This window comes from Etheostoma spectabile, chromosome 19, assembly GCF_008692095.1.
Source record: "Etheostoma spectabile isolate EspeVRDwgs_2016 chromosome 19, UIUC_Espe_1.0, whole genome shotgun sequence".
Classification (NCBI taxonomy): Eukaryota; Metazoa; Chordata; class Actinopteri; order Perciformes; family Percidae; genus Etheostoma; species Etheostoma spectabile.
The window spans coordinates 3677606-3700126 of NC_045751.1; the positions used below are offsets into that span (position 1 = coordinate 3677606).

General features: G+C 39.9%; 2 protein-coding genes across 4 annotated transcripts in view; one reads left to right on the forward strand and one right to left on the reverse strand.

The window, feature by feature from the left end:
* Window positions 1–2336: 2336 nt before the first annotated feature.
* Window positions 2337–5437, reverse strand: dctn6 (dynactin subunit 6). Its single transcript, XM_032544250.1, has 7 exons — window positions 5290–5437; window positions 4973–5037; window positions 4746–4851; window positions 4574–4662; window positions 3314–3361; window positions 2730–2872; window positions 2337–2613 (listed from the first exon to the last, which is right to left on the reverse strand). The coding sequence occupies exons 1-7, from the start codon at window positions 5322–5324 to the stop codon at window positions 2515–2517; spliced, it is 585 nt and encodes a 194-aa protein (XP_032400141.1). The 5' UTR covers window positions 5325–5437; the 3' UTR covers window positions 2337–2514.
* A 2813-nt stretch (window positions 5438–8250) lies between these two features.
* Window positions 8251–22521, forward strand: part of LOC116707096 (zeta-sarcoglycan) — a 54699-nt gene continuing 40428 nt past the window's right edge. The window contains exons 1-2 of one of the 3 annotated variants that reach the window (XM_032544255.1): window positions 8251–8649; window positions 19588–19782. In XM_032544255.1, coding sequence (XP_032400146.1) covers window positions 8611–8649; window positions 19588–19782 — 234 coding nt within the window. In that variant the 5' untranslated portion in view covers window positions 8251–8610. The remainder of the gene's footprint in view (window positions 8650–19587; window positions 19783–22521) is intronic. The other 2 variants (XM_032544254.1, XM_032544252.1) reach the window with 2 other exon arrangements.

A 22521-nucleotide genomic window follows, 5' to 3' on the forward strand; every position in this document is an offset into this window, starting at 1 on the left:
TGAGAACGGAAAGGAGCCTAGACGTGGCCCCAGCTGCACTACACTGCTGAAATAATTAGCCCCTGGTTGACGTGGATTCCTTGTGGGACTCCACCTAGGGTGACCACCTGCTAATAAGCCCAAGGGGGGACAAGTGGTATGTTTCTGAGGGACAATGTGGGACACTGCCTGGCGAAGCGGTGCCCCCCCCCACGGGCAGGCTCACTAATACTGGTTTACCCATTTCTAGCACCTTGCATAGTATATTAATAATGCCCTATGCCCCTGAACATGTGTAACTGCTGATGTAAGCTCATGAATAGAACCAATGTGTATTTTTTTCTAAATAAAGATTAATATTTTGAAATCTCATACAATTATAATATAATTGACAGATGCACTTCCACTTACGATTTACTTTAGCTATTTAATTTTATTTTTCATTACAATTTATTCACTTTAAATACATTATAATATAAAATTATAGGACTAACAGGAATTGTAGTTGCTCAACAGGAACAGTTTAAACTAAAGAGTCCTGCCAGTCTTCCTAGAACCCACCTTCTCTTTCTAACTGATGGTGGGGGGGCTCAGACTGCTCAGACTCGGGCTCTTTCTCCAGTTTTTGAATTGGAAAGCGCGTTCCTAGAAGTCCCTTCCCAGTGTCTGGTATGCACGTGCCTGCGCTGTCATGACAACGAATCGGAGGGATTTTAACTATTTGGCTGATTTAAAGTCTTATTCTGGACATTCTGGCTGTTAGTGACGTTTAGAAGTCAGAGAGACTAAATCCGTTCAGATCACAGATCATCTCCAGTGTGTTGTTAATTAAAATCAGATCATCAGATCGCATGTAGAGCACTTTGAGAGCTACAATTAAAACTAGAGACTGTTCCAGCTGATATGTGGGTCTGATTATATTTTATTAAATCGGAATCGCACCACAGTGTTAAAGTCACTTCCTGTTCTGGAATCGGCTGGAAACTGCCTGACTTTACCGCAGCTTTTAGTGTCCCCCCCCACCACCCCCCGGCTGCTGCCGCCTGCTCTCGTCTACTTTACAGGCGCAGTTCATGTCCAACGAGCCTAATGTTCGTTTGGCTGCCTCGGGTTCCAAGATAGAGCGACCAACTTTTTTTTTTGAGCAGCATTGATTATGCGTGACACGGTCTCAATTTGCGGGACGCGTGAATTGGGCTTCAAACGCTGTGCGCGCACGCGCTACGCGGGACGGGTGGTCACCCTAACTCCACCGTGACATGTTCAAATGAGTATTGGCAACGTGCGACACCAGCTGAGGGCCCCCTACAGGGAGGTGCTGTAGTGGGCAGCGCCCTGCCCACTGAGCACCGCACAAAGCCTTCAAATCTGAAGACCAAGAGCAGAGGCCTTGAGCTTGTTTTACAGCCACACGCTTATAAAGGAGACAACTGTAAAATGTAACATCTGAACCTTTTTTTTTTTTTTTTTTTATGCCAGGTGTGTCAGGCAGAGATGCCGCTATTGGCTCTCCACCACACACATCTTTCCACACCTAAATCCACAAGGCTGTGGCACAGATGGGAGCGCCACTCATGGGGCTCAGACATGGGGAGGGGGGGGGGGGGGGGGGGGGAACTAGCTGGGCCCATGCTGCAGTAGAAATGCAACTTGCAACCACACCTGTGTTAATGACGATAAACCAGGCTGTGTTTGGAATTCCCACTGTACCCCGCGGCACCGATTTGGCAACCCCTAGTGGGGGGGGGGGGCACAGAACTGGCAACCACCGAACCCAAGATCCGGTTTACCACACCCAGAGTTCTCTTTTTACACATTGTTTTTGCTGAATGCACTTTTTAAAACGATACATCCACTCACAGACAGTGACTATTTGTAGCCCATAACCTTGACTTTAGCACAACAGACATGATAGGACATATATAGTACATATATTTGAGTTGTATTATAAATAAACAATATTTGATTTGGATTTTATTATGCATCACCTGATCAAACAAAGAGGGTGAACCAACAGTTGCTCAATAGTCCCTCCTTGTGGTGAAAATAAAATATAAGCCACATAAAAACCCACACAATCTTTATTAGAATCTTTATTGCAATATGTTTGTATCTTTATTGGTACAATTATAAATATATATGAGTATCCTTGATTAACATAAAAATGGCACAGCATATTTTCATATTCCAGTCCAAAATATATCCTAAATAGTCTTAACATTGGTGTAAAAGCAAAAGTGCAAAAGCAGAAATAATCTAATAATGTATACTATATTAATACCACATGGGGAAATTACAATTTTACACCGTGTCGTTACAGATTACAGAGGGTAAAATGGGGTAAAATTGTAAAATGGTCAGGTGTTGAAGGACGATGACATGTCTCATATGCAGGAAGAAACGTAGAGTGTGTGAGGGTCATTGTCAGTGCCGGAGGTGTTCTACTAGACACAGAGGGTAAAACACTAGAGTAAAAAAGGCAAGTGCGAGTAGAGAGAATGGAGTCAGTGTGCGCCCCCCCCCTCCGGCTCCATCTCAGTTTCTCACCGGTGTGCTGTTGCCTTTGACCGTCTTCTTCAGGTGGTGATAGTTGGGCAGAATCTTCATGAGGAAGTCGAGCTGTAGAGTCTGAGGCTGCAAGATAAAAAAAAATAATAAAAAAAACACATCCCCATGTTACACAAACCTGCACAGAAGCCAGCGGATCTTTGCGACTCGCGGGCGGTAACCAAGCACCGAGGGAGGCTGACCTGTGGCTTTTCGCTCTGCACGCGGCGGAGGCAGTTTGACCCGTACACGACCGTGTTCTCTGGCACGGCCTCGCACGTGTTGACCTGGCAGCACGCGCCGATGATGCACCCGCTGGTCAGGATCACGTTCCTCCCGAGATCAGCTGGGAGTCATTGTGGGCAGAAAAGATGCACTTTCTTTAAAAAATCCACTAAAGGGATATGGGAGTTAGGGTTGGGCTATATGATTCTATCCCCTGTGAGACATATACATTTGTCACTGTTTGCCATCCTGTGGCGTCTATCCTATGGACCTACTGTAGATTATCATCTCTGGGTCATTTACACCATTGTGTGCAATGTTACAAAGCAATGAGCAGAACTGCTTTGTAGAAAAATTGTATTTCTATATCATTTTTGCATCAATGTGACGACCAACCTTCACTGTGTTAACCATTCCTGGGTATTTCATCAATTAACGTCTTTAACTACATAATGATGTATATTGATAATACTGTGATTTAAAATGACATATAGCGTAATAGAAGATTGTATCCAGGTTGCACACTCCTAATAGGAATACAGTCAGTGAATGCAGTACTTGCCTTTAGACTCGATCACATTGTTGTCTCCAATTTTTAAGGCTTGGGAGACTGTGGCAGAATCATTAAGGATATGAACCTATGAATTTAAAACATTGAATAGTCCTAGCCTGACAAACACCCACTATGATATATTTCTACGAGGATTATTGTAGAGGCTAAGCCCAAGCTTTGACCCCTGGGGGGCATTTCCACAGTAGAGTAACTGACACACTTTTTACCTTTTTTGGTCAATGAAAGTCATTTTTGCAATTAACACCATTGGTTCTATTTATTTCCATAGGCTATAAGTTAATAATCCAGACAAATTACTGCTTTTATGTACGCTTATGTGGTGTTGCTGTGCGTGTGTCCGGGTGTGTGTGTGTGTGTGTGTGTCGCCATGTGTGGTCAATAACTGTATGTGCTTCCGGGTTGCACTTGAGGAACCAACGATTGGTTCCTATTTATACTAAGGGCACTAATTGGCTCTTACAATTATTAAATGGAAGAAGAATTGTGACCAATACTGAGTGGGACATTTCACACCTGTGTTGTCTTCCCGCCAAAATGTAAAAAAAATCAACGCTGTTTTTAACTTTTTCTCCCATTTTTTCCCCCTTTTTTCAACACTTTTGACACTTTTTTTCCCAATGTTTGTCAATTTTTTATGACGTTTTAAACACTACTTAACACTAACTTATAAACTTTAGTTTTACAGTTCATTTATGGTCAATAAACCTCATTTATAGGAAATTATACCTAATGTTTGTGTTAGAAAAGCAAAAATTAGGAATGATTTAGACTACAATTAAAGGAATGGATGTTGATGGATAATCACAGACTGGAATATGTCAACTTTTACTCAATACTATTTCAAAACCCCTTCAATTTGTTTTCTTCAGATGCTATAAAACTGAATAAGACACCCCAAAAACTATGAAAGTAGAGATTTGTACTTGCCAAAGAGCGTTGTGTGGAGTCAATCATGTTATTTTAGGCAATTAAAAAGAACTTTGACATAGGAAAATGGGTCAATTTGACCCGAGGACAACATGGGGGTTAAAATAGCTGAAATGGACTTGTCAGTGCTCTCTGGTGGACAAACTACATTGGCAACACAGTTTCTAAATGACCCTATAAACACATATTTTGTGTTTCCGTGGATCCCTTTCTGCTTATTGGCTAACAGATCTCTCTGCAATGAGCTAATATTTGCCAATTTGTCAGGCTGGCTCTGCTGCAGTCACATGTCCACATTGGTATTTGCAGTGCAAAGGATACCACATCCCACTTCAAACACATTATTGGTCCCAATCGTCATGGCTTTGGGCTCTACGCCCTCTGTGTCCGGCAGGATATTCTCTGGATAACTACAGGCAAAACACACAGATGAGAGGAGGTTAAACAGTGTGGACAGAATAGGAAATCATGAGGTAATAATCTACCTGCCTACCTGTTAATAATAAGCGCCTGCTCCTCTATCAGATTCCCCTCTCCGATGATAATAGGCCCGGCCTCTGCTATGATCCGGGCTTTGGGGTGGACCACTGTTCTAGCACCTGGAAAAAAAAAAAAAGAAATTAGGAAAATATACAGAATGTTGTCTTATTAGAGAATACAGCTGCTGGATAAGCAATGAGAAAAATGGCGCTTATTAGGACGTTAAAAGCAATTTCTCACCGATGGACACATCTCCTCTTATTTCGCTCTCCACACACACAACTGCTCCAGCGGCAATCTTAGCACTGCGAGAACACACAGATAACATGAGATATTACAGAAAAACAAAGCCTGCAGCACAGGCAGAATTAACAGTTAGTTATATTGATCATAGCTGTTTCAATGCAAATGCAACTGGCGACCTATCGGCTATGTTAGGGTGTCGCCATCGGGGATTTTGCAGGATTATTATACAATGAAACGAGATTTGTATTCCGTAACAGCTAAAGATGACTTGTAATATAAACGGTTGACGCCGCTTAAATGTGTTGCTCTACCTTTTCTGTGCTGTGGTTTGCTTTGCGTCGGACATCCTTGCGACGATGAATCCAACGGATCGGTAGTCGATTAGAACGAGTTCCGAGTGGGAGCAGGGTTGATTACTTTGGTCTGACAACCGTGCTGCCCTCTACTGATCGTTTTCTTAACGACACTGCAACTGGCTATGGATAATATTATTATACATACTATATATTAGTATTATTTAGAAAGGCAACTACATACAATACTCTCGTTGGGGAATACAATAATAATATACATATATATATATATATATATGCATATTTTTTAAAGGTTTTTTTATTTAGAAAAAGCAACAACATACAATTCTCTAGTTGGGGAATGCAATAATTATTTTAAAAAAGAAACAAATATATATATATAAATAGATATTTTTGTATTATTATTTTTTATTTAGAAAGGCAACAACATACCAAACTCTCGTTGGCAAATACAATAATTATTTAAAAAAAGAAAGAAAAAAATGTATATATATATATATATATATATATATATATATATTATATATATATATATATATAATATATATATAATATATATATTATAATTTAGAAAGCAACAACATACAATACTCTTGTTGGGGAATACAATAACAATCAAAAAAAAATATAATATTAAAATATAATCACAGACTGGAGTATGTCAACTTTTACACAATACTAATTCAAAACCACTTCAATTTGTTTTTTTTCAGATGCTATAAAATTGAATAAGAATAAATATATATATATATATATATATATATATATATATATTATAATCTTTTTTTTTTTAATTTTATTTAGAAAGACAACTACATCTGTCAGAAATAATTACCTGAACACAAGACACAACAAAAACAAACAACCAGGGGGGGGGGGGGGGGAATTCTGAAAATGTAAGTCAAAGGCCAAAAGGCTAGAGAAGATCAAATGAATGTTTGGAGCAGCACAAAGGAGAGATTCATCTAAACAGTAGTTTCCTAGATATGTTAACACACACACACACACACACCGTGTGTCTGGCAGGTTCACTTGATCCAAATCTTTTTCAGGGAGGACAAAAACCAGTTTCAAACATTTACAAACCACACAAAGGAAGGCTGAGAACATCTCCACTCACTGCAGTAATTAGGATATTTACCCAGAAGAAGAATCATCCTACTGACTAAATCTGATCCTGATGAATCTATATGATCCATATATTATCGATATTACCAATCAATGGTTCATTTATCTGTCTATGGTAATATGTTGAAAAGAAAACTATAACCTGTCCACACTATCTGGTTTATATTTATATTTATAAAAAAAATATTCATACGCTACAAATAATCATACATTGGATGTGGGGCATTATTCATTTTCATAAACTACAACCATGATCAGAATACATTTCTGTCTTTTCTTCAAACTGCATTTTTCCATTCATATTGTTTTTTCACTGCAATCCATTTACTTGCCACCCATGAACCCAATTATCTAAATAAAACATAATGAGCCTCAAATATTCTAATATACAATAACATCACTTCATGTTTTTGACATGAAGTACATCTTTCTTAAAAACAAATATGCACTCTTGCTTAATGTATAGTACGTTCTCCTAGTTATTGAGCTGTGATGACTGAATATTTGTAAATTGATCTCTAAATAAAAGAATAAAACATAAATTAAATAAAAAAGCATGTTCTCCTATGTTCTAGTGTTGTAGTATATTATAGTGTATTTTAGTATATCCTTTATAGCGTGTATTCTTTAGATATTCTATAGGTAGGCCCATACATGTTTTATTTTTTTCTAGTATTGTGTATTGAGCTATTTTAGTATATTTTCTATTAATATTGCAGGGTCCCCTTGTCTCCTGCAGGGTGCATCAAATACAAAAGGATGGGAAGATATTGCGCTGTATAATAAATCCGTTTAGTATATGTTTATTGGGAGGAAAATCATAAGAGTATGTTAGAGGAAGTTTTTCTTCTGAAGTGATATTAGGAGTGAAATTAACTTATTCTGGCTACGGTAATTCAGTTTTGAACAGTTATTTTACTCAGTGCATTCCCTCCTACTGTAAATGGGATTTTAATAGTGTCAAGTCAACCAGAGTTTAATATAATAAAACCGGAAATTGAACGACACCCTGTTTTCATAATAAAATGTATACTTTGCTAACAACAAAACACTAATTTGCCCACCATTTATGGTTATAATGTGATCTTTTCAAATTGACATTTTGGGCATAGTCTTGTAATAAACATATGTATTCATTCTGTTTACAGTTCAATGGTATTTGAATGCACTTAACGTGAGTATTTTTCATAAATTACTTATTATTAGTACAAAGTAGCATACACTTCAATAGAATATAGTATTGTACTGTTACTCGCCTTCCTTTATCTTACAGCTGTTGTAGTTTCTTTTCACATTAAGTTTCAATAGGTCTACAGGCTATGCAAAAATAATGATATAAATTATGATACATCATTACAGATTAAACTACCCCGCAGTACATTATTAAAAAAAAGTCCTACAGGACTCCTTCATGTCTGAAACATATTGCTGAGGTAATTTTTGTTTTTAAAATGATAAAATTTTAACTGATTGAGTACAATATTAAAATAACTCTTACATATGAATCTATCAATAATAATAATAGAGTATTATCTTAATATAACACTGACGGAACCATTCAACATGAGTAGGCTACATGTTGTTACTGATAGGTTGTACTTTGATTTACAATTGTATTTGATTTGTATTTGCATTTTTAATACATTATATAACATAATAATACCGGCCGGGGTTACAGAGCACACAAACAAATTAAATAAAAAGATAATAATCAAAGAGAATGTGGGTGTACAAAATAATAACATTCCAGGAAAAATAAATGATATGCCAGCGATCAGAGATGCTTGCGTATGCTCACCTTCTTTATTTTGAAATTGATTACCGGAAGTATCATCCTCATTCCGTCTGACTTGATTGTGGTTGGGTTTTGGAGGAGAGCGAATCGTCTCCTCAGCTCCTCGAAGGAAAAGTGAGCCGCCGACGGAAGCACCTGAACCTGCGTGTCCTAATAAGACTGGAGCGTGTTTGAACACTAGTCACGGTCCATAATACAGCTTCAAATATATTGAAAGCAGGCCTACTGTTATTATGTGGATAAAAACATGACTTGTTTAACCCGTTGGATAACTGTATTTCTTTCTGAACGGGAGCGAGCGTGCTCAGCTAGCTCGCGCGGCGTGGCTAAACTTCGTGCACTTAGCTTGTTTCAACTTTGTGGAAATATGTGACTGTGACGAATGAGACTGGAACATGGAGCAGTCGGCTACTCTCGACATAGAGACGCTGAAGGTAAGCTAACAATGGTGGGAAGAAGTGCTGTGCAGTTTATCGGTGGAATAATGGGGAATAGTTTGACAAGGGGGCATCACATTATGCTGCAGGGAAGTGAGTTTTAAAGTGAGTTTTATTAACCTTGCTTACGGGGCAGGGGGCTAACTGGATGTAACTAGCTAGTCACGCATTATTTATCCAGACACTGTTTTATTCAGCAGTCTAAACGCAAGTTTCTCAGTAATGCAGTCTGCAACAGGTGCTTCAATTGCTCCGTTCAAAGTCCCGGCTAATTAAAGGTGAATGTAATTTGTCTGTAGTGTTGCGGTGGTCGCATCTCTCTCCAGTTGGAGCGACGTGATGGTTACACTCACCTGGAGTTGTCTTACGTAGACTACCGTATCTCCCTCTTGCACTGTACATCATATTGCAGTCTCTTTTTTTTTAAGAATCCCAGTAATGTGACAGCCTATAATTATTCTGCCTTCATGGTTTCTCGTTATCATTCCAATCTAGCATGGGGGGGAGGCAGTAACCTCTTGGTACAGTATGTGCATGTTGTCTCCGTGCTGCAGTGCAATAAAGCAGCTCGGTGTCAGAAACCCACACAGCAGAGCTACTGTTTGGATCCATTGACACGCACACGCACACGCACACGCAGCTCTGGGTTTAGTGGTTAAGTCTTGCTTATCAGTCCAGAAGTCACTCCTGCTCACACTGGCTCAGAGCTGATCCAGCACTTCCCACTAAGTGACTGTCTGCAAGTTTGTCTTTCAGCTAATCTTGTCATGTTTCTTCTTGTTTTTTTTAAATTAGGACCCGAGCACCGAAAGCGGGGAAGGCCCTATTGGAATTGAAGGATTTATTATTCTTTCTTTCTTTCTTTTTCCCGGCAAATTAATTGTCTTTTTGAGGGGCTTATCATATTCAAAAACTCACCAAATTTTGAATCGAGCCTGGTGAAAATGTACGTATTTCAATGGTTTCGGGAATAGGCGCACATAAATGGCTCGCTACCGCCCCCTACAAAATGAAAAGTAAATGAGCCCCTGTACTAGGTTTAACGTAGACTCACGACACTTGGTACTGATATGTATCATGGCAGGACGGACATAAAACCCCATTGGAGTCATACCCTAAACCCAACAGGAAGGCCGCCATTTTGAATGGAAAGTTTGAAATTAGTGTAATTTTGGCCATTTCCACATGTCACACTTTAACAAACTCTTACAGATTTCTTCAATTTCAAATTTGGTCTGTGTCATCATAAGACTTTAAAGATTAAAAGTTATAAAAAAACAAAACAACTAGTCATAGGGCATGGCCGTGGCGGTATGATGTAGAATCTTGTGTGAGGTATCATTGAACAGCAGGGAGTCCATTTTCATTGGTGACACTTTTCAGTGTCTGAGTGACGCGCAACTGCATGGCCGCCAGTGAACCCGACGCACGCAGATTAGCGAGGGCCCGTCAAACGCTGCTTGCAGCTTTAATTTAATTTTTTTGTTGGAAGGGGGATTTTAAAGGATCCACCATCGTCTCTAATTAAAACAGGTTTTGTTTAGAATGCTTCGTGGCATTACTTTTGTTGCTATAGCGCCTTCTAATCTGGCATTTTCTTTCTCTCTGCGTTCCGCTTATTAATGCAAATGTAGCCTAGGGTACTGTCCAAAACGTCCTTGTTACTCTCTCCAAGGATTTGCTTGGGACACACACAGGGCGGGACCCATCTTTGCCAGCTGTATGGCAGTGCACTTGATATGAGACTTGGATGATTCTTGGTCTTTTATTGCCTCTAATTTAAGGTTAGTTGTTCCTCTAATGAACAAATTGTTTTCATTTTCTAAAGACAAGTAGGTTCATGCATGGACGGGTCGTCTGTAAGGTAGGCTATAGGTTTGTGCCAATGGACAATACCACATCTTCGTCCATGGTGATGGAGAGCCACCATCGTGATGCCATCCAACCCCCGTTCCCCCCCCCCCCCCCCCCCCCCCCCCCCCCCTTGTCAGACACACGTTATTTCTACTGGACGGGAAATTGACAACTGCATCAGTCTTAAACTAGCAAAGCCACTTTGCACTGTGCTGCCTCTTAAGTGGAAGCTACTTTCTCCCCCTTACGTGCAACCTATTTGTAGTGATAGTTTCTCTCTCTCCCTGTCAGTAGAGCAGCTCTCTCTACCTGGCCTAGTAACGGATCAGCATGCAGTAAGGTCATGCTCTGCACCTCGGCTTGGACACCGCCGTCTCGAGCGAGAGAGAAATGGTGTTAACGTGGAATTCTATCACATTTTCTTCCTCCCCTCATTGGACTAACTTTTTGTACACTACTGTGTGCGTGCATCAATAAGTAAGTCTGATGGCGTCGTTTTGTAGGATTTATGAATGAACGTCAAAAACAGTAGGCTAATTCTTGAGAGTGCTATTTTATGTGTGAGCTAATATTGCGCATCTGTTCATGTGCTCTGCAAGAGTTATGTTTCTGTTTATGGAATGCGTAATTCAGTGCAAATATAACCCAGAATGTAGTTTAATCTTAGTAATGATGGTATATTAGGTTATAACTGTTGCTCTGTTACAGGCAAACGTGCCTCTGTACTGTTGTAATGCAGATCACGGAGATCTGATTGAGTCTTTACGGAACCGTAGTTAAGTGTAAGTAGGTCAAGTTGTATTATTTTTCAGGAAAAGTGTTATCAACAGCAGAGCTGCACATAACAGCAAAAGGAAATCCTCTCTGAAAACTCCACTTCAAACCGTCTGTGGTGTCTCGCTGGCTGCGTGCTCGGACTGAACAGCTGCGACCTTTCCTTGTGCCGGACCTATAGGAGATCTTTGATCCATGGCGCTCTTATACTTACAGTAGGGTTACCTCTGTTGCTTTTAGCTGAAGCAAGTGTTCTGCCATCCATAAAGGGCAAGAACACTGCAGAAGATGAAGCCATTGATGAGCTCCACTGCTATTGTAACTCCACCAGAGATGATGGAGCCACAAAAATTGGATTTCACATCCAAGTGGAGCGTCTTATGACAGCAGCCCCCTCACTCGCATGCTTGATTGTCTCTCTATAATCTGAAATGGTTACATCGACGCATCGAGTTGAACATTTGAGAAGTATAATTGGTTTTCTCAGTTGCAGTCGTGTATTCGGGCTTCTCTCTCTTTGATTGGGCTTTCTGTCTAACTAAAAAGCCCAGAGAACCGAAATGAAAAGGTGCTTTGATACTGTATGACTGACTTGCAGCATGATTGTGTCCATCTCTTTTCCCTGTTGTTGCCTCAGCGACTGTGCAGTGAACATACACAGGATGTATGAATACAAGCTTTACAGTCATTAGTGCATCTCAAATGTTTTCCTACTTCCTGCTGAGGCAGCCCTGTGGGACTCCTGTGGCATTGCTGAATGAGAATGCTAGTCGATCTGCTGATTAACACTATCAAGCATTAATAACGTCTCATTTTCTTTCATTAGGGGAATCTCGGCTGCATTTTGCTGCCTCTGCAGCATGTCACTGTTTGATCAAAACAGCATGGAGACCATTACCCTGGACGCTAATTGGTTAAGATGAGGCGTGCTGGCAGTGGGTAGGGGACGGCTGGGTAATTGCTGGCTTCGCCTGGATCCAGCTGGAACGTCTGTAGTCAAAGCTCTGAGCACTACCCCCACCAGTTAAAAAGAAAGTGACACTGTCAGACCTCAGCACAAATTTACAGGAGGTAGATGAAGCAGCATATAAAGATAACTATGGAAGTGCAACCAATCCACAAAGACTTCTCCAGCGCAGCGAATGATTTGCAGAAGTAGCTGTTTTTATAGCTTATTGTAGTCTACCTCAGAGAAGCAGTGTTACGTTTCTATTAGTAGAAACTATGTGTAATCAGGGCTGGAGGTGGTAAACCGTCCGAGTAGATTATAGACCCATCTGTTTGTGATGACCCCTAACCAGCCTTTTTGGAGGCACTCAGAAGAAATGTTGGCCTGGAAACAAATTCTCATCTTGGTTGTCTGAGTGGAGAGAAAAGCGGTCTTTAGACTTTCAGTGATTGGAAGTTTGAGCATTCAATTATTCTTTGTCCCAGACTTCTTACTGTGTGCACTTTCCTATAGTTGTTGTCAACGGTATCGTTTACATTATTTAAGCTTAGTTTACTACACTATAACTTTAAATCCCAAGTGTTGGAAGAAAATAACTAAGTACTTTAACATGTAAATTAACATATTTTAAGGAGCAGAACGCCTTTTGCTTTCAAACAGCTTCATTCCTTCTTGGAAAGTCCTAAATTATATATTAGGTTACAGGATACAAGACAGTGTTTTAATAAGAAAAGCAACCTACATGTTATTAGTCGATGTATTTAAACTCGGGCAGGAGTAAACATTGCTTTTAATTGTGTTAATTGAGCATAGCAGTTGGCAGTAGCCATCACAGATACAGGAAACGGGTAATGGACGACAAACCAATCCCAGTGGTCAGGAGTGGACTTTCTCCTCTCCTCCACTATCCTACCCACCTGATCCTTAACCCTTTGGTTTGTCTTGTGACTCCTTCCTCGTATCGGCTTATTTCTGTATTTGTTTGTCCAAATTAGTAAGAGTCTGACCATGTAAGGATTTTGAATAGGGGTTGGCCTGATTATAAGTACTGTTAATTATTATATTCCCCAGCCTCATGAGTCATTGCTGTTTGAAAATATGTGTAATGTATATATCTAACTCGCCATTTTCAAATAAAATCCCACTGAAAGTCCACGAGCCTGGGCAAGAGGCTGGCAACGTGTGAATTGACAGTTATTTGGTTTTTTTTCCATTTGCAGCCTTTGTCCCTATTTATTTATTTATTTATTTTACTTTATTTTTTTTTTTTTCTTCTGGGTTTATACCCACAAGCGTCTCAAAAATCATTAGAATTATCTGAAGTTCTGTAAAAGTCATGCGAATAAAGCTCGTGAAAGGGTGTTTCCATCAAACTGCTTTAAAGCCAATAAGAACCTGTGCATCATGCTGTCACATGCTGTTTTGCGATTGAAGACATTTTAATGTGTTTCCATTCATTTTTGCACTGAATTGCACAACATTTAAGCAAACATTTGCGAACTTTAGTTTTTATAGACCAAATGGATCGCGCTGTCTACCAACACATGATCAATATGGCACAAGTTGTAATAGTGCTGATGTGCCAGCTGATAGCGACATATCAAGCGATAATGACAAAACAATACCACTATCAACACATTGCTTTGACCATTGCCTTTTGTTTTCCCTCCGGCAACACTGTGAGACAACTTTTTTTTTTTTTTGAGACATGTCTCGCTGTTTGAGCGCCTTCCATTTACTCCGGAGGACGTCCCACGACTTGACCTAACCTTTGTCAACCATTTCCTTCGCAAGTTCCTTGAAAGTCTGGTTTGAGATGTCATTGGTTGTAATAACTATCATCAGTCTAGTTATATGGGATATGGGACAGTTGATTAAAAATTATTTCAGTAAATGAAGACTGGCTGGACCAGACAGTTGCGTCTTAGTTGCCAGCTGTAAGTGTCCATCTGTCCCTGCAGTGACATTTAACTGACGACTGACCCTATTTTCTATTATCGGGACTGTTTCTGTAGTTGCCACAGTAAAAGGGCAAACATTCATCATACAGTTTTGGAGTGGTCATACCCACAATGTTTACGCACCTTTTCAGTCACTCTGATGTCTAACAACATGCTTTTGCATTTAAAGTGTTAATTGTCAGACCTGCTAACGCTGACATGAACTGATAAATGAGATTCAACATAATGTGACATGCCTGCACAGTGAGCTTTGTAATTTAAAATTTTTTTTTTTTTTAAAGTTGAGTTTGTTTCTCACACCCGCTGCAGTTGGACATCTCGATCCGTCCAGCGTGCTTGTGGTAGTCCGCTGTGACCGGCATGCTGAAATGACAGCTCGACAAAACGCCGGCCACTATGCACTCCTCCATTTGCTCTGTGAATAACCGAGCATTAGGAGGCATGACTCAACCAGGGTAATATATGCATTACAAAAAAATCACAGGATCCACTAGTGTTGGGAACAGTGGGTTGCCATAGAAATTACAAGTGCTGAAGTTTCCCGTAGCAACAGTGGATTGGAAATAGACTGACTCTGTCCAGCAGGGTCATGACTAGAGGCTAAAAGACATTTTAAACAGTTTTTGGTCAGTTCTTGGTATTATTTGAGTGTCTGAGCCTCCAGTTAAGTGTCGGGATGTCTCGAATGATGATGGGGGGGGGGGGTAAATCTTCAATCTTCACTGGTTTCACGATTTAATTCAATTACGATTATAACGATTCCATTTGATTTCAATATCACGATGCATCACCTCCTTAATATTACTACACATGGTTTTCACCAACAAATTTAGGCAGTCAGATATATTTGATAGCCCCTTTTTTCTTTTTTTGTATCTGCTCTTGAAAAAGACACTTCCTGAATGGAGTGGAGTCTGAGCGCAGCGGACAGCAGGAAAAAACGCAGAAACAAAAAAAGCAGCTAGTGGAAAATCAACAACATCAGTAGGCAGTAATCGATTATGTTCTGTCAATGCATCGATGCAGAATCGTCCACGTCCGCATTGCGACGCGTCGATCTAGTTTGAATATAATTTGTAGTAACTCAAGTGTATGGTTGTGCTGAATGTGCATGGTAAAGCTGTGGCCGTCTGTGACACTGCATTGAGTTTATATTCAGCCTCTGTGTAAGAACCTATCAGAATGCTCTTGTCCCTCAGCTGTATCGCTGGTTAAATTGGAATCATTGACATTTCTAGGCCAGTGACATGGGTCATTTGTATTTGCTGCAGAGTCGTAACATCCATTTGTGAGACATCTGCCACTGCTGGCAGAAGTGAACTAAACTGTTCGTCCAAGGAAACAGTCACTTAAAGACGAGCCAGCGGGACGGCTGTGGAAGAAGACGCTTATTACATGCCATGTTTCAAGTGCATTGTTCTGTATTATTTAGAGGTTTAGAGAGTGTCCAATCCATCAGTGCCCCTCCCAATGAACTGTCAATTACGGGAATGATTTGGAAATATATGTTTCATTGCGTGCGCGCGCACGCACGCACACACACATTTAAAGGACTTTGTTACATTTTAAATGGGTGCAATTTCTTATCATATTTTTGCAAAAATTGAGTTTTGACTGTCATGGGTTGTCAGGGATAGCTGTAATTATTTATTAATTCATCTGCTAGTTATTTTCTTGAAAACATCAGTAACTGTTTGTAGAAAATATCTGAAAATCATAAACTATTTTCCAGAATCCAAGACAAGTATTCAAATAGCTTGTACAGCCAAAAATGCCAAACCCTAAGATATTCAGTTTTCCCATATGGCAGCAAACCATCACACAGGTTGGTGCTAGAGAGTATTTGACTATTCTGCCTGAGAAATTAAAAGACAAACAAGCATTCCATTGTCAATACATATTAATAGACTTATCATTTCAGCACTAGGTGGATCTACGCAAAGTACAGCTGCACGTTGTGTAATCAATGTTAATCAATCAACAGACAATTGGCATCTGTCATGATCGTTTGAGTAATTGTCAAGCAAACAGTGGCTGGTTCTAGCTTCTCAAATGTGAGATTTGTTACTTTTCTTGGTCTTAACATTATAGTAAATTAAAATGTTTAAAGTTTTGGACTGACATGGATTTGAAATGAATGTGTTTTAGGATTTTGTGGTGGCATTCCTCTGACCTTTTAATGCATACATCAAGAATAGAATCGGCAGAAAAATCAATAATGAAAAAGATTGGGAGTTGCAGCCACAAGATAAAGGCTTCTGCATTTAGTGAATGTCTGAAAATTCAGGTGTTCCTATGAATTCCTGAACATGCCTGAAGGACTTAACGCCTGTTTCTGGCACCAGCTGTTTACCAGCCAACACACCACACGCTGCCTAATGCTCACTGTTACACTGTTTTACAACGCCAAATCCAATTGGCCTTGTCCTTGTATTAACAGACTTCAAGCCTTGCTGCTACGCATTGCGTCTTTGATGCATCAAAGAAGACAAGATGTTTAGCTAACTTAATGGGTCATAGAGTTAGTCCCTGAAAGTCCCTATCTGCGAGCTAAATCGGCTAGGACTACTGCCGTGCTTACTGGATGAAGGCCTTGACAAACAATCTGTCCTCTTTTTAGACAAGCTTGATGTAGCAGCTCTCATTGGGCAGACATGACCGAATGGGGAGCTACTTAGCACACATTACCATTTCTGGTATCCCCTCGGTGCATTGTCATGGATGGCAAGATAAACTGCTGAATTTTCTTGTGAAAATTATGCATCTTTAGCTTAGAGACTTTAAATTAAATATTCGCTACTAAACTGCCTGTGGCGTCGTCTTCTTTACTTTTCTGCATAGGCTCCATAAGTCTCTCAACCATTAAATGATTGTAAGGTGAGGGGTAGATGCAACAGAGATCTCACCAAGGGCAGTAACATAGGCTCTGCAGACTGTGGGCGTTCCGACCTTGTACCCCTGGTCACATCGCTAGAAAACAGCTACTGCGCGTGCTTGCCTGGATGAAGGCACTTGACAAACATCATCCTCTCTGATCTCAGATCAGAGCTTGCATGTAGCAGCTTCTCATTGGCTGGCAGACACTTAACCAGAATGGGGAGCATATCTCTAGCACCACATTGACCCTATTTTCTCATAATCCACCTCCTGTTGCATTTGTAATGAGATGGAAAAACAAACCGCCTGGAATTTGTTCTTAATGTGAAATTTGATGAAGACTGGGCTTTAGAGATTTCCTTTACATAAGTCATTGACTGACTGACTGCCTGTGGCAACAGTCTCCTTCAGTTTCATATCTTTTACTGGACATAGCTCCATAAAGCCTGCTCAAAGCCAGTAAAATGTATTCCTGTAAAAGGTTGATGGGTAGTAGTTGTATAAAGATCTCAGCCAGAGGGGAGCGGTAAACCGGTCAGCTGCAGGAAGCTGTCGCTCACGGTGACCTTTGTTGTAAACACACATGGATCCAGTTTGTCAAAATGTCAGCATATAATTAGCATGGAAAACAAAGCTGTGACAGGTTATTAAATCTAAACAATTTTCATTGTAAAGTACAGAAATGTTAAGGACCTTGCTTTTCAGGACTGTAACTTACATTAAGCGCTGTAATTGGTGAATTAGCATCTAGATTTGGCTGCAGATTTCTGTATATTGACATAACAAAGAAGTCTAAAGCTTTTCCACTTCTGGGCCAGTTGTTCCCACAACTGATCGCTAACTTTGATGTAATCGATGAATCTTGACTGATCATTCCCCTTTCTTGCCGAACAAAAAAACCATTTGTTATATTTTCAGATTGGGCACTCTGATTTGCAAGCTCTTGATAAAATATAGTCACCCCAATGACCTTGTCTTTTAGCCACGGTGCTTGATTAATTACCCCCCTACTGGTTAAATTTCTAGAAGTGTATAGGGCCGGTCTACCCAGCTATGTCATTCCGAAGTGTGCAAACAATAGAAAATAGTAATTTTCCCAAAATAAATGTGCAACTCTTATGAAGATTTTTAATAAATCAGTTCTCAGTGTATTATAGGGGTGGGAATCACCAGAGGCACCACGATACGATATTATCACGATACTTGGGTCACGATACGATATTATTGCGATTTTAAACATATTGCGATATTCTGCGATATATTGTACTTTATTACTTTTTCCAACTTCATTATTTTGTCCCCAAAGGAAAATATCGTCAACATCTGTTTGTTCATCTCACGTGGATGTTATTGCTGTAAAATGTGACTGTCAAGCTGACTAACAACAAACACTTTCATGATGTGTCATAAATGACAACTGGCAAACTGAACTGTTTGCATTTAATTAAGGTGGATGCATCACAAGTCAATGCAACACGTTCTGCTGTTTTTAAACTTTCCTGAACTTTGAGTTTAACTTCTCTGTAGAGCTCGGGCACGGCTGTATCCGTGAAAAAGCGGCGCGACGGAGTTACGTACCTTGGTTCCAGTGTTTTTAGCAAGTGACAAAATCCCTCATTTTCCACAACGTTGTATGGACGCAGGTCTTTGCACATGAAGCAGGCGATGGCTTGAGTTATTTTCTTCGCTCGCTCTGAATTTGGAGGTAGCTTTGTCAAGCTAAGTGTGTCCAGTGTTGGTTGGTTTTTCGGCGGAGCTGGTTTAGCATTAGCTTTACCGTCCTCGGCTAACGCTAACTCTGGATGGTGGCGTGTAAGATGAGCCCTCATGTTGGTGGTATTCCCTGAGTATTTTATTTGCATACGACACTCCTTGCAAATCGCATGTCTCATATCCATCTCAGTTGTCCCCTCCTTGTTAAAAAATCCGAAAAAGTTCCAAACACTTGATTTAAATGCAGACTGTGCATTTCTGATTTCTCTCTCTGACGCTGCCATGTTTATTTTGTCTACATCCTCCTGCACGCTGACAGTCACCCCGCTGACCTCACCAGAAAACAAACAGCGCCATCTAGTGGACTGAAGAAGCAACTGATTTGATTATTCTACTACCAAAAAGTTAAATTCTCATGTGCAGTTTAAATAATAAAAAATCGATACTTGGTGTTTGTGTATCGATACAGTATCGCCACGGGAAATATCGCGATACTATGCTGTATCGATTTTTTCCCCCACCCCTAGTGTATTACAGATCGATTTAACTAAGCATGGCTGTTTCATGCTTTAGTAATAACCCAGTTTTAATCTATGCAATGCACTCACCTTTTGTTTTTTATGTAGGAGCACCACTTTAAAAAAAATTGTAAGATTACCCAGCCTTGCTTCAGCCCAGAGCAATTTTAGCAGTGCTTGCAAGGTAATAACCACTAACGATTTGTGATTGCTTCTATGGAGCAAATATATTCTTGACAGCCATTTAACGTGTGTGTGTGTGTGTCTGTCTGTTTTTCTTTTTTTCCAGATTACCCAGGAGCAGTTTATGCTCGCATCCCAGTCTGTGCATCTCCAGCGACCAGGCTGTGATGCCGTGTACCCAGTGGGACTGTATGGCTGGAGAAAGAGATGCCTCTACTTCTTTCTGCTGCTGCTACTGGTCACCATGATAGTTAACCTGGCCCTCACTGTCTGGATCATAAAGGTCATGCATTTCTCAGTGGTGAGTACAGCACAGCATTGTCCCAAATGAAGCTGACTCTGTTTCAATAGCGGCTGTTTATTATGAATGGATGTGACATTCCCTTTAAAAGCCAGGCGCGGTTGTACGGTAATAAAAATGATGGTGCAGTCCGCCATTATGATAGCAATGATGATGAAAATGATGATGTGCCAACATTGCTATCATAATGGCGGATTTGCACCGTAATTTTTATTTTTAATCTTTTGTGTGTGTGTGTGTGTGTGTGTGTGTGTGTGTGTGTGTGTGTGTGTGTGCGTGTGCGTGCACAAGCCTAGGCTCATTTTATTAATTTGCTGTTTAAATAACAATGAAATGCTGCGCTATTGACTTTAGACCAGGTTTTTGTTGGTCAACGGCACCATCACTTACCGCTGCCTCAACGTAGCAATACACCAAGAATTCACCTGAACACACCTCCCTGTAAGACCAGCTCGCCCATGGGTGCAAAGATGGGCGCAGGTGCATTTGCTGTTCAAACGATGAGGGCGCTGGATGGTCTTTAGATAGATGGATAGATAGATAGATCGATCTTAAGAAAAACACTTGCGTTGGGCTTTGCGCTGGGTGCAAGATAGGGCTCCTAGTCTTTCCTTATTTTTTTAAAGATTTTTGGGTCTTTTCCCTTGGCAAGGCAGCTTTATTTGTATAGCACATTTCAGCAACAGGGCAATTCAAAGTGCTTTACACAAAATCAGTTAAACAGTTAAAAAAAACAGAAAACACGTGAATTAAAAATAAGAACATTAAAACACATAAAACACAAGAATAAAAGTTACAGTGCAGCATAAGAAATTAAACATTAAAGAAAAGAACAGTCATTTAAAGAAAGGCAACATTAAAAAGAAAGGTCTTCAGCCTTGATTTAAAAGAACTGAGAGTAGCAGCGGATCTGCAGGTTTCTGGGAGTTTATTCCAGATATGAGGAGCATAGAAACTAAATGCTGCTTCACCCTGTTTAGTTCCCTTAATTACATAGAGACAGTGGATAGGCACGAAAGGGGGAGAGAGATGAATGATGACACACAGCAAAGGGCAGCAGGTCGGATTTGAACCTGCAGGACTCAGCCAACATGGGGCAGAAGCTCTTACTGGGTGAGCTAGAGGTTCCCCCACCTATTCTTTCTTATAAAGAACTCCACTGTAGGGCTGGAATTTATAAAGATAATTAACATGATTTAATTTTTTATTTTTCAATGAATTGATTACCTTTTTATTCTATAAAATTAAAAAAAAAAAATATTAAAAAAACTGCAAAATATACCCATCCAAATTTCCTGCATAGCCCAAGGTGATGTCTTAAAATTGCTCATTTTGTTTGACCAACCATCTAAAACCCAAAGTTACTCAATTTACAATGATAAAACACAGAAAAGCAGCAAATCCTTTTATTTGAGTAGCTGGTGGTTTTGAGACATTTTGCTTGATACATTATCAAAATCTTTTCAATTTTTGTCACTTAACTGCTCATTTAAAGGTGCAATATGTAATACTGAGAGCTAGTGTTTAAAATAGTTACTGCAGTACACAGCCGTGGCCCGCTTGCCTGGTCCTCCGTGGCGTTAGCAGGGTTGTGAGTATCGATGCTCCAAAGACAAATTCCTCGTATGTGTCCTCATACCTGGCGAAGAAAGCTGATGCTGATTCGGATTAGCATGGCGGCGTTAGCCAGGACCAGTCGGGATCACTTTACTGGCTGTGTCTCAATTGTTTTTCCGAGTAAGTAAACAACTAAGGTACCAGCTATATAATTCACTGAGTACACTAATGTTGAAATGGTATAAAATGCCCGTCCCTAGTAGCCGCGATAAATAAACCTGAAGCTAATGCTTACCTGTTCCGGAGGAAATTGGCCAACTTGGCGTCCTTTTGGGCTCTAAAACTGTCTCAATCTTTCAAATACCTCTCCAATATTTACCCAAGGTTTGTTACGTCTCTGGTCATGCAACTGTATGTTTGCTGCTTTCATGGCTGTACTAATGTTACAGCTGTAGCGCGCTGGGTTTACGCTTTTACAGGTATATCTGGCAACCCGGCCTGGCTGTCAAACTGGGCAGTTACAAAAGGTGAAAATACTGGCATTTGCATTGTTGTCAAAAAAGATAGTATTTCAACTTGGCATGTTTCTTTAATATCTGATGATGCGTTGGGGTCATTTTTGGATTTATTACAGTAAATATATTACATATTGGACCTTTGAATAGACTTATCATTTGAGAACTAGTTCTCTTGAACAAAAGAAATGGTTTATTTTAATGCATTGCAGTAACTTGCATGGCTGGACAAAGAAAAGTGCACACGCTACACGTACCCAAACGAATACCCAGAGAGAGTAATAAATCCAATTCTATTGACAAGTGACATAAATGCAGTGGACTGTTTAGCACTCAAGATGTCTTCCATCATTTAAAAAAAAAAGATAACATTTAAGAGAGGCTTTAGTTGGTTTTTGTGATATGTAATGATCCATTGTGTTATTCTTTGTGTTATGGACTTGCAAAAAAGGCTTGTAGCAAGACTTCACTTAAATACCATTTATTAGAATATAACCGAAAGCCTTGCAATTTGGAGATATGTTTTAAGGTCAGAAAAATAACTGGTAAGTACTGTGTACAACTACAGTGCACAGCAAGACTTGATATCAAATGAAATGTCACTAAAGGTTACTGAAAATAGTCTTGTGTTGTGTTCTCAGAAAATACAACATGGATTTCAAAAACA

Excerpts from the sequence above, each read along its gene's own strand:
- dctn6 (XM_032544250.1), bottom strand. The coding sequence starts at position 5,324 with ATGTCCGACGCAAAGCAAACCACAGCACAGAAAAG. Across the intron at positions 4,852-4,972 it reads AAGAGGAGATGTGTCCATCG|GTGCTAGAACAGTGGTCCAC; the intron begins GTGAGAAATTGC and ends TTTTTTTTCCAG. Across the intron at positions 3,362-4,573 it reads TGTGTTTGAAGTGGGATGTG|TCTCCCAAGCCTTAAAAATT; the intron begins GTATCCTTTGCA and ends ATTCTGCCACAG.